General features: G+C 41.3%; 1 protein-coding gene across 2 annotated transcripts in view; it reads left to right on the top strand.

Moving 5' to 3' along the window:
* HEATR1 (HEAT repeat containing 1) overlaps positions 1–12,018 on the top strand; it is a 44,648-nt gene that overhangs the window by 22,711 nt on the left and 9,919 nt on the right. For both annotated transcript variants that reach the window (XM_068676224.1, XM_068676225.1), the window contains 7 exons: positions 5,221–5,352; positions 5,932–6,038; positions 7,050–7,193; positions 7,949–8,067; positions 8,351–8,472; positions 9,826–9,954; positions 10,401–10,631. In XM_068676224.1, the coding sequence (XP_068532325.1) occupies positions 5,221–5,352; positions 5,932–6,038; positions 7,050–7,193; positions 7,949–8,067; positions 8,351–8,472; positions 9,826–9,954; positions 10,401–10,631 (984 nt within the window). The remainder of the gene's footprint in view (positions 1–5,220; positions 5,353–5,931; positions 6,039–7,049; positions 7,194–7,948; positions 8,068–8,350; positions 8,473–9,825; positions 9,955–10,400; positions 10,632–12,018) is intronic.

Here is a 12,018-nt window from a genome sequence, read left to right as displayed (position 1 = left end):
GTGATTTATGAGGATCCAGACCAGACACAAACATCCAAAGATCCAGATGAAGTCAAGTGTACACGACCCATGTGGCGGAAGTTTGTACGGAGTGCACCATCATCATATGCCAGCTCATTGGCAGTAATGGCCTGGAAAGAGGATGAGGAACCCACAGTGGATGAAGCGGCTAAACAACTCCGGCAGTACGAAGAAAGTCTCTCCTCTTCCTTACAGGCCTGCGTCTCAGCTGTGGAGAAACTATCTGAAGAGGTCCACCAACTTAAAGAGAATCTATCTTCCCCCCAACCTGAACCAACCAGTGTCCAACGACCGAAAGAGAACACCTGGGAGAAACTTTCTGAAAAGTTTCACCAACTTGAAGAGAGATTATTCTCCTCCGCACCTGTACAAAGCAGTGTCTCAGCTATCAGGGGTAGGCGTTCACCCACACAAGGAAGACGATATAGTGGGTACTCACCCCGTGCCACCCTGTGGTTTTACTTACGAGACCATGGAGAGGACATGAGGAAATGGGATGGAAAATCTACCGCGACCCTAGAGGCACGGGTACGTGAGTTGCAAAAGAAAACAATCAGGAAAAAAGGATTCTCCGAAAAGTTTGCTGCTCCAACTTCCAGCAGACAATCCTTCAAACACAGAAACGAAGAAGATTCTGACCAGGATTAGGGGGGCCCTGCCTCCAGCCAGGGGGAGGAAAGGGACAATCGAGTTTATTGGACTGTGTGGATTCGATGGCCTGGCACATCACGCGCACAGAAGTATAAGGCTTTAGTAGACACCGGTGCACAATGTACTATAATGCCATCGAGCTATAAAGGACCAGAGCCCATCTATATTTGTGGAGTGACAGGAGGATCTCAGCAGTTGACTGTATTGGAGGCTGAAGTAAGTCTGACTGGGAATGAGTGGGAAAAGCACCGCATTGTGACTGGCCCGGATGCTCCATGTATCCTTGGCATAGACTATCTTAGAAGAGGATATTGCAAGGACCCAAAAGGGTTCCGGTGGGCTTTTGGTATAGCTGCCTTAGAGACAGAGGGCATTAAACAATTATCTACCTTGCCTGGTCTCTCAGAGGACCCCTCTGTTGTGGGGTTGCTGAGGGTCGAAGAACAGCAAGTGCCAATTGCTACCACAACTGTGCACCGGCGGCAATATCGCACTAACCGAGACTCCCTGATTCCCATCCATAAGCTAATTCGTCAATTGGAGAGCCAAGGAGTGATCAGCAAGACCCATTCACCTTTCAATAGCCCCATATGGCCAGTGCGAAAGTCTAATGGCGAGTGGAGACTAACAGTGGACTATCGTGGCCTGAACGAAGTCACGCCACCACTGAGTGCTGCAGTGCCGGACATGCTGGAACTTCAGTATGAACTTGAATCGAGGGCAGCCAAGTGGTACGCCACAATTGATATCGCTAATGCATTTTTCTCCATCCCTCTAGCAGCAGAGTGCAGGCCACAATTTGCCTTCACTTGGAGGGGAGTCCAATATACTTGGAATAGGCTGCCCCAGGGGTGGAAACACAGCCCTACCATTTGCCATGGGCTGATCCAGTCTGCGCTAGAGCAGGGGGAAGCTCCTGAACACCTGCAGTACATCGATGACATTATTGTGTGGGGTGACACAGCAGAGGAAGTTTTCGAGAAAGGGAAGAAAATAGTCCAAATCCTTCTGAAAGCCGGTTTTGCCATAAAACAGAATAAAGTCAAAGGACCTGCACGAGAGATCCAGTTTTTAGGAATAAAATGGCAAGATGGACGTCGTCAAATCCCAATGGATGTGATCAACAAAATAACAGCTATGTCTCCACCAACTAACAAAAAAGAAACACAGACTTTCCTAGGTGTTGTGGGGTTTTGGAGAATGCACATCCCAAATTACAGTCTGATTGTAAACCCGCTCTACCAAGTAACCCGTAAGAAGAATGAGTTTGAATGGGGCCCTGAACAACGACAAGCCTTTGAACAAATCAAGCAGGAAATAGTCCATGCAGTAGCCCTTGGGCCAGTTCGAACAGGACCAGATGTAAAGAATGTGCTCTACACTGCAGCCGGGGAGAACGGCCCCACCTGGAGCCTCTGGCAGAAAGAACCTGGGGAAACTCGAGGTCGGCCCCTGGGGTTTTGGAGTCGGGGATACAGAGGATCTGAGGCCCGCTATACTCCAACTGAAAAGGAGATATTGGCAGCATATGAAGGAGTTCGATCTGCTTCGGAAGTGGTCGGTACTGAAGCGCAGCTCCTCCTAGCACCCCGATTGCCGGTACTAGGCTGGATGTTCAAGGGAAGGGTCCCCTCTACGCATCATGCAACTGATGCTACATGGAGCAAGTGGGTTGCACTGATTACTCAGCGGGCTCGAATAGGAAACCCCAGTCGCCCAGGAATATTGGAAGTGATCATGGACTGGCCAGAAGGCAAATACTTTGGGATATCATCAGAGGAGGAGGTGGGTCGTGCTGAAGAAGCCCCACTGTACAACCAGTTGCCAGAGAATGAAAAGAAATATGCCCTGTTCACTGATGGGTCCTGTCGTATTGTGGGGAAGCATCGGAGATGGAAGGCTGCTGTATGGAGTCCTACGCGACGAGTTGCAGAAGCTGCTGAGGGAGAAGGTGAATCGAGTCAGTTTGCAGAAGTGAAAGCCATTCAGCTGGCTTTAGACATTGCTGAACGAGAAAAATGGCCAGTTCTCTATCTCTACACCGATTCATGGATGGTAGCAAATGCCCTGTGGGGATGGTTACAGCAATGGAAGCAAAACAACTGGCAGCGTAGGGGCAAACCCATCTGGGCTGCTGCATTGTGGCAAGATATTGCTGCTCGGGTAGAGAACCTGGCTGTGAAAGTACGCCACGTAGATGCTCATGTGCCCAAGAATCGGGCTACTGAAGAACATCAAAACAACCAGCAGGTGGATCAGGCTGCTAAGATTGAAGTAGCTCAGGTGGACTTGGATTGGCAGCATAAAGGTGAATTATTTATAGCCCGATGGGCCCATGACACTTCAGGCCATCAAGGTAGAGATGCAACATACAGATGGGCTCGTGATCGAGGGGTGGACCTGACCATGGACGCTATAGCACAGGTTATTCATGACTGTGAAACATGTGCTGCAATCAAGCAAGCCAAACGGTCAAAGCCTCTTTGGTATGGAGGACGATGGCTGAAATATAAATATGGAGAGGCCTGGCAGATTGATTACATCACACTCCCTCAAACTCGCAATGGCAAGCGCCACGTACTTACAATGGTGGAAGCAACCACCGGATGGCTGGAAACATATCCTGTGCCTCATGCCACCGCCCGGAACACCATCCTGGGCCTTGAAAAGCAAGTCCTATGGCGACATGGCACCCCAGAAAGAATAGAATCAGACAATGGGACTCACTTCCGAAACAACCTTATAGACACTTGGGCCAAAGAACATGGTATTGAATGGGTGTATCACATCCCCTATCATGCACCAGCCTCCGGGAAAGTTGAACGATACAATGGCCTGTTAAAGACTACCTTGAAAGCAATGGGCGCTGGGACGTTCAAAAACTGGGATACGCATTTGGCAAAGGCCACCTGGTTAGTCAATACTAGGGGATCTACCAACCGAGCTGGACCTGCCCAATCAAACCTGTTACGTACTGTAGATGGGGATAAAGTTCCTGTAGTGCATGTAAAAAATATGCTGGGTAAAACAGTCTGGGCTACTCCTGCCTCAGGAAAAGGCAAACCTATTCGTGGAATTGTTTTCGCTCAGGGACCTGGATACACTTGGTGGGTGATGCAAAAGAACGGAGAGGTCCGGTGTGTACCTCAAGGAGATTTAATACTGGGTGAGAATAGCCCATGAACTGAATTGTACCATGTTAAATAGTATATTATACTGTATGTTATCACTACCATGATTACTATAGGTGACTAATTAGAATGTATGGAAAAAAGTGTAACCTGAGCATGACATAAATGGTATGGAATAAGGGGTGGATAGATGTCCTGGTTTCAGTTAGCACAGAATTAATTTTCTTCCTAGTAGCTGGTGGAATGCTGTGTTTTGGCTTGGGATGAGAAGAGTGCTGATAACACCCCGATGCTTTAATTGTTGCAGAGCAGTGCTTATACTAAGCCAAGGACATCTCAGCCTTTTGCTCTGTCCTGCCAGCGGGCAGGCTGGGGGTGCAGTAAGAGCTGGGAGGGGACAGACCCAGGACAGGTGACCCAAACTAGCCAAAGGGGTATTCCATACCATCTGACGTCATGCTAAACAATATATAGGGGTGGCTAGCCGGGGGGAGGGGGCCGGACTGCTCGGGGTTAGGCTGGGCATCGGTCAGCGAGTGGTGAGCAATTGCATTGTGCATCACTTGTTTGTACATACTATTATTACTTTCCTATTATCACCATTGTATTATTATTGTTATTATTTTATTATTATTTTGTTATTATTATTTTCCTGTCTTATTAAACTGTCTTTATCTCAACTCACGGGCTTCACTTTCCATTTCTCTCCCCCGTCCCAGAGAGGGAGGGGGGAGGGTGAGCGAACGGCTGCGTGGTGTTTAGCTGCCGGCCGGGTTAAACCACGACATTGCCTTTCCTTTTATTACAATTTTTCAAGGTCTCCACAGAATCTTTGAAACAGCTAAACAGGCTGCAAAGCTCTCTTAAACTTCTTAAACTTCCCAGAAGGAGAAGTCGCTGCTTGCTTCTTATCATTGTATTTGCGTGCAGGTAGATACCTGTGTGATTGCCTGCAGGTACTGCTGTTCCACTGTTCTTTTCTTTGTTAGTTGTTCAGGCTCTTTACTTTCTGCTTTTCTTCTGAGGAAAATATGTTAAGAAAATACGGTAGGTGACAAATAGTCTCATTTGAAGGAGGCTACAAATTCATGCTTTCTAATAGTCCAATACTTTAAATAAATAAATAAAAGTCTAGCAACAGGAGGTATACTCTCACCATCAGGCAAGGTATTTAGAAAAATTTTAGGAACCAATATGTCTGATGGCTATTTCAGAAGTATGTTCTTTATATCTAAGGATTTTAGCTGTATCCAAATAGCTAGTTAGTATGTACATTTTTACTATGTATGTTCGTATACATTTGTATGTTTGTCTGGGTGTGTCATACATAATCTGACATATACCCAATGTCAATTTCTTGTGATTTTATTACCTTCTTAGAGTAAATATCTCTCTCCTTTCTTTTTCCCCTTTGTAGATTACTAAACCATTCTTTGCAGCTGTGTCAGACGGGATGGTGCAACAGAAGCTATTAAAAGTATTGTTTGACTTACTGCTAAACTGTAAGAACCCACTTTGTGCTCAGACAATTAGCAGTGTGTTTAAAGGGGTAAGTGGCAAACTCCAGAACACAGAAATATGTTCAAATGTTTTGCAGTGGTAGCATGCTGCTACACTGATTATTTATGTTCATTGTTTGTATGTAAGGAATTAGAAACTATTTGTCATATAGTTGTGTTAGTGGCATAAAAAGTTAAATGGCTGCACCTTCTAAAAGAAGGTGTTTCTGTAGAAGCCATGCATCAGTTATTTGTTATTCTGTTAATGAATTCAGTAAAAATCATTTCTTTCTGCTATACTGGTTTCGATTTTCTGGGTAAAAACTGTTTTTGTTTTGTTTTTTTAAACTGTTATTAGAAGACTTTTCCTGAAATACATTCATTGTAGCTGTCATATAGCAATTTATTATTTTACTTGCACTTGAAATCACTCCCTCATTTTATTTGCTGCAAGAACTACATTTAGGACAGGCATTCAGAAATTAAGCTGATAAGACTTAAATAGGTGGATTGTACACCCATATGTGCATGAAAGGGATGTGTTTAAAAAAAAAAACAGCTGGAAGGGTCATAGATGTGTGGCGTGATACATTGTTCATGTGTAATTGAAGTATTGTTTTTTGTTTCAGATTTCAGTGTGTGCTGAGCAGATTGTCACAGAACTCGAGCCACCTGAGAAAACCAGAAATCTGACCACCGTTCAGCAAACTAGAAGGCAGAAAATGCAGCAACAGAAGTAAAATAACTAGAAATATAAAAATATTTTCTGTACAGTTTGAAAACACCTTTCATTTAGTACATTTCATAATTGGTATTGAAAGCACGACTATCTTTTTCTTAATTTTCTGTGTGTTAAAATAACTGAGCTATTTTCAGCAGCAGAAAACCAACCCATGTTGCTGTTTTAGAACAGATTAGTCCTAATTAAAAAAAAAAAATCCTGTTATAGAACTTCTGATGTTGGCATTTGCTTTTGGTTTTGTAGGTATTAAAGTTTATTGGTAAAAAAAAAAAAAAAAAATCATATGGACAGATTATTGTACCTATGACTAACCTAACAATGTACTTCCAAGTGTTTCCAAGTGTTGCTGTTAGTCAGCTGAAATAAGGCATTTTCTTTTAGTTAAAATGGAAATACAATTGAATTTTCAAGTCTTCATCTTGTTTCTTCTCCCTGTTCTCATAAGGAAGAAGCTGTTACATACACTGTACTTTTTTTTTTTTTTTTTAATCATCAGCTGTTGGACACTGTTGAAACAGACCTTTTTAAATGACTCATTAGATTGATCCATCAGAGTTTATGTACACACATACACAGACATGCGTCCATTGCCCTCATACTCAGTGGTTAGACAAATAGTAGTTCAGAAGGTGCAAGTTTCCTGAATGACAAGCAGATCAGAATTTTGGCAACTATTTAATAATAGTCGTATTTTTTTTTCCTCACAGCGGTCTGCTTCGTCATGTAGACATCGTATACACAGAAGTTGTGCTATGCTTGCTTATTTTTTCGAGTTCAGTCTGGTTTTAATTTAATTAAAATGTTTTGCTGTTTCAATCAAAAGTCCACATATTGCCACCTCCCAGGAGAAGCAGTAAAGGATATTATTTAAAAGAAATACTTTTTTTTTCTTTTTTACTTACATATCTGTTCCCTGAAGCACTGTAATATTTACTGTAGTATTTTATTTGCAATTGTATATCCTGATCGTATATCCTGATTATATGTCCTGTCTTACCTTTCTAGAAAGCCACAAGATGCAGAATTGGCACCAGAAACAAGCCACTTCAGCTGGCAGAGGGTTATGCTCATTCTGGAATTACTGCAGCATAAGAAGAAACTTAAACGTCCACAGGCACTTGTGCCTGCACTTTTTAACCTGCTGAACCGGTAATTTTGCCTCTCTAAAACATGAGTCTTAGAGCACGCTCTTCTGCATCAGATATTGTAAAGCATTAAAATGTGGGCTGCTTTCTCTCTGCTTCATTTCCAGGTTCTGTAGCTTGTTTTTTTTGTTTTTTCCTCTACTTCTTTTAGGTAAATCAGATATATATCAGATATATATATCTATTTGTATCAGGTTTATAAATCTGATATAAATAGATTTACATAAATCTGATATAAATAGATTTATATCAGATATAAATAGAAAGGGAATGGGAGGTAAAACAATGTGGTGAGCTCCTTGAGATGGTTATCTGTTATTTAGCTTTTTATGTGAAGACTTTGTTTCTCAGGTTCTTGGGAGTGTTAAGAAGGATGACACCTGTGATAAAACTGACACAAATGACAGGACTTATCTTTTGCAGAACTATTATAAAATACTTTGAGCTTTAAAATTCCTCCCAAAACATTGTAGAACTGCCTTCAGCCACTGGAACTGAGAGAAGTGTTGTTCTTCACGTCAGCCCTATATCCAGGCAGTTACTAAAGGTTGTTTTGTGTGTTGTTTGTTTGTTTTTGCTTATGTCTTTGTGTAGACTGGCAATCATATGTCAGGGAATCATCTGATACTCCTTATAGCACTTTGATAAATGTCTTTTATTAGACAAACTGATGTGTTTGAAACCAAAAAAGAGGAGAGACTTATAAAGGAAAGCATTTACCTTCTTTTTCAATCTCTAAATTTCTTCCTGAATGTATAGGTGTCTGGAACCTCAGGCATCAGAAGAAGAAAATATGGAATATACAAAGCAGTTGATCCTCAGCTGCCTGCTAAACGTCTGTCAGAAATTGTCTTCAGATGGTAGCAAAGTACCAGCAGGTAAAAATTGCAGACTTATTTCTTGGTACTCTCACCAGTACAGTCTCTAGCTTTTTTCTTTTTTGAGTCTGCATTGTGTTGTAGAGAGATAGCTTACCCTGTAGTGGCTCGTCCTACTAATTGTGGGATTTTGTTGTTGTTTGTGTGTTTTTTTGTTTTGTTTTTTTTGTTAGATCCTTTAGGTATGTTCTGCAAATTGAAGCCATTGGTTGAGTGTACTCAAGTTTATTCCTACATAATTTACCATTAGGGTGTATATTAATTAACTTTTTTTTGCTTGCAGATGTCCTTGATAAAGAAAAATTCAATGTGGAACTGATAGTTCAGTGCATCAGGGTATCTAAAATGCCCCAGACACATCATCATGCTCTGCTTCTCCTTGGTGCTGTTGCTGGCATGTTTCCTGTAAGTAGTGCCTGAAGATACAGAGCTTTTCTATTGGAAGAACTTTCCTAAAAGGAGCAAGAGGCAAAATTTACAAGTTTTCTGATGTTTTAGGGTCTTCTACTTCGTTTTAAAACAAACCTCTGTATTGATAGTTTGGTCATGTATCATTTATGAGTTGCAATGAAGAGGGTTAGAAATGGAAAGAGCTTTCTAACAACAGCTCTGCCTCACCTTTACATTCTCTGTTCTGGTTCTGGTACATTGTTTCTTCTTTCTCTTCCTTTTCTATGAAGGAGAGAGCATCCAACCTAGTAATACATATATTCTTGTAAGTTTGTATCTCATACAATGAGAAATGTAGTTGATGATGCAACCAGGTTTGCTCTGATTTTAATTGACCATAAGCAGGTCTTCTCTTCTATGGATTGAAATTTGACAGTACTCTTTGAAGTACAATTCTTTTGCTCTGGAATTGTGAAAGCAGCAAAATGTACACAAATGTATCAAACTTAATTTGCATCTTTATCTTTACCTGAGTGCTTTCTCCACACATTTGGAGTGCTACTTTTTCCCCCAGAGTCAAAAGAGATGTTCTTGACAAACTTTTGGAGGGTTTGAGTTCGGCTTTTTTATTTTGGTGATTATTTTTCTTTGTCACCATTTTACTACTATCACCTACTATAGAGCTAAGCTTTTATTACACATTAATATTCATTGTGACAGGATTTTCAATTTCAGTATAAAGACAAATATTTGGTAAAAGTCTTATCTTTCTCTTTATACCTATAACGCTGCTTTAGGTCATTAAACCTAAATGACAAATGTAGCCATATCTGGGACAAAATCTAGGAATCTAATTCTTGAGCTAAGTGACACCACTAGTTCAGCACTCTCAAAGTAATATTGTGATTACAATCTAGCCAAAAAAGGCCAAAATGTTAATATCAGCACGGCTGCTTTCTATTGTATCACTGTACATGTTTCAGAAATATAAAGTAGGGGGGCTGTGTAAGAGCTGGAAATCTCCCGAAGGCTGGTTTTGCTTGTCATACTACTGTAGCGCTGGGTTGAAGAGTGCAGAGCATATGATGAAACTCAACTGTCAGTTTCCACTCTTCAGTTATTTGCTTGGAAGTCAATCTCATTTTCTAAATAGTATTTAGAACTGTAACAATAACATATAGTGTCCCTTAAGACTACTTGATATGTTAAAAATAAGTTTAGTGGCAATTTTGGGAACATAGCAATGATTCTCATTTCCTTATATAGGAATCTGGTGGTATTTGTGGCAGTGAGAGATGCCTTAAGGTACAATGTACTGCGCAACTCTGTTTAAAAAACAAACTTATCTCATCTGTCTTTTTATTCCAGGATAAAGTTCTCCATAACATTATGCCCATTTTTACATTCATGGGAGCAAACGTCTTGCGTCTGGATGATACTTACACATTTCAAGTAATAAATAAGACAGTGCAGATGGTTATTCCTGCTCTTATACAGGTAAATTTGTCTATACAATGAAAAGCAGTAGAATAAATGGTTTGGAATATTGGTAATAGAATATGTTTGTATCCAATTCTAGGATTACTTTTAAGTAGCTAGATAATAAATGATATGTAATAAGTATGTTAACAAACTACTCATCCAATCAACTGAATTTATAAAAACTACTGCTTTTTTTAATCGTACAAGCAACTGCACTTCGTAAAAGGTTTAGGAAGACAGTACCACAGTTGTACCTAAAGAGGATCAAAAACATACTTTGTGTTCTAGTTTTTCACCATACTGACAGCAGGCAAGTTCAATACTATAACAAAATTTCTTTCAGTTTATACTTGTGGCAATACTGGTATCAGACAAACAACACTTTCTCTCACCTGCTGGATTTACAGGAAAGAACTTGTTTGTGATAATCTGTTTGAACTGCTGTACCTGTACTTAAATAGGCTGAAGACAGCGACTTGTCAGAGTCCTCGGGAAGTGTGGAAGAGGTGGTGATAAAAATCATTCGTGTGTTTGTGGATGCCTTGCCCCATGTGCCGGAGCACCGCCGCCTGCCCATCCTGACCCAGCTGATAACCACAGTGGGAGGAGACAGGTTCCTCTGGGTTCTCCTGGTGTTGCTATTTGAGCAGTACGTCACCAAAACTGTGACTGCGACATCAAGCACAGACAAGGTTAGATTAGTGGGGTTGACCTTTTCCTCAAAGACTGATCTCCTCCTTTCTGTTCATAGTCATTCCTTTAAGAAGGTGCAAGATAAGGCCTTATTTTACTCTAAAAGAAGTAGTGAGCTCTGAGCTTGTACTTTAGCAGAACCTGATGGTGATGTTGACTACATTTTGCGTGGCAGATACAAAATATTTTTGTCCTTGAGCCTGGACATACTGTCAGATCATATTGTACAGCAGTACTTGACTTGAAAAGCTGATAGTCAAATTATGTAGTTCTTTAAAAAAACATTTAACTGTGTTGAAACATAATTTTGGTCTTCCAATTATCAAGGTAAGAGTTCTCTTATGCCAGAAATATGTAGAAGTTGTTGCTGCTTTAGTGTTGGCAGGCCCTGGCATTAGGTGAAGACATTGCTTATAGGTAAAACAAAAGGGATTACTAAAAGAACACAGGTGAGAAGATATGGTCTTTGCTATAATCTCTTGCTCGAGCTGCAGAAATCAGTGTTTCTATGCCTGCCTTGTAAAGCACTAGGAGCCCTGTGGTCAACTGAGTCAGCATGGTGAGCTGGAGGCTTTGGTTGGTTTAGGGCTGTGCCTTTGGACAAGCACCAGAGCAGATCCAAGGAAAGCAGCAATTTAGGTTCAGCCCTCTTGGCAAACAGCAGTCATGGGGGCACAGTTCTGGGCCAGAAGGCAAGCATGTCCCATGCAGCCTCCTTGCAGCAGTGAGTAACAGACAGGTTTCACCCTGGCCAGGAGCCTGGAGCAGCCTCCTAGCAGCTGAGGCGCCTTGCTTCTTCATTGGGCTTCATTTTCTAGTTACAGCCTTTCAGTCAAGTCTAAAATCATTCAAGGCCTTTCTTTGTGAGTGTTCCTGTATATAATGATTTCTCATTACAATCAGGATTGACATGTAATGCCGTTTTGTGAGGTTGAGCCCCAAACGCTACGCTGTTTCTAGGTGGCTCCAGTCTTCTAAGTTAGCTGCCAGGCAGTTCTCTGATGTTTCTGCTGGAAGCCCTTTGTCTTTGGATCCATTTTACTTTTGTATGTCTGTCTAAAGTTTGGATGTGATTTAAAGTTTAGGTGGTATATATCATTTTCACCACTTGATAAGATGAGGGGCAATGGCCTCAAGTTGCACCAGGGGAGGTTTAGGTTGGATATTAGGGAAAATTTCTTTACTGAAAGAAATTGTTGTGCAGCATTGGAACAGGCTGCCTAGGGAATTGGTTGAGTCACCATCCCCAGAGGTCTTCAAGGAACATGTAGATGTAGAACTTAGTAGCATGGCTTACTGGTGGACTTGTCAGTACTAGGTTAAAGCTTGGACTAGGTGATCTTAGAGGTCTTTTCCAACTTGCATGATTCTATGTATGGAAAGATA

Source organism: Anas acuta, chromosome 3 (genome assembly GCF_963932015.1).
Source record: "Anas acuta chromosome 3, bAnaAcu1.1, whole genome shotgun sequence".
In the NCBI taxonomy this organism is placed as follows: Eukaryota; Metazoa; Chordata; class Aves; order Anseriformes; family Anatidae; genus Anas; species Anas acuta.
Note: the sequence above shows the minus strand (reverse complement) of the source record. Positions and strands in the feature narration are given on the sequence as shown.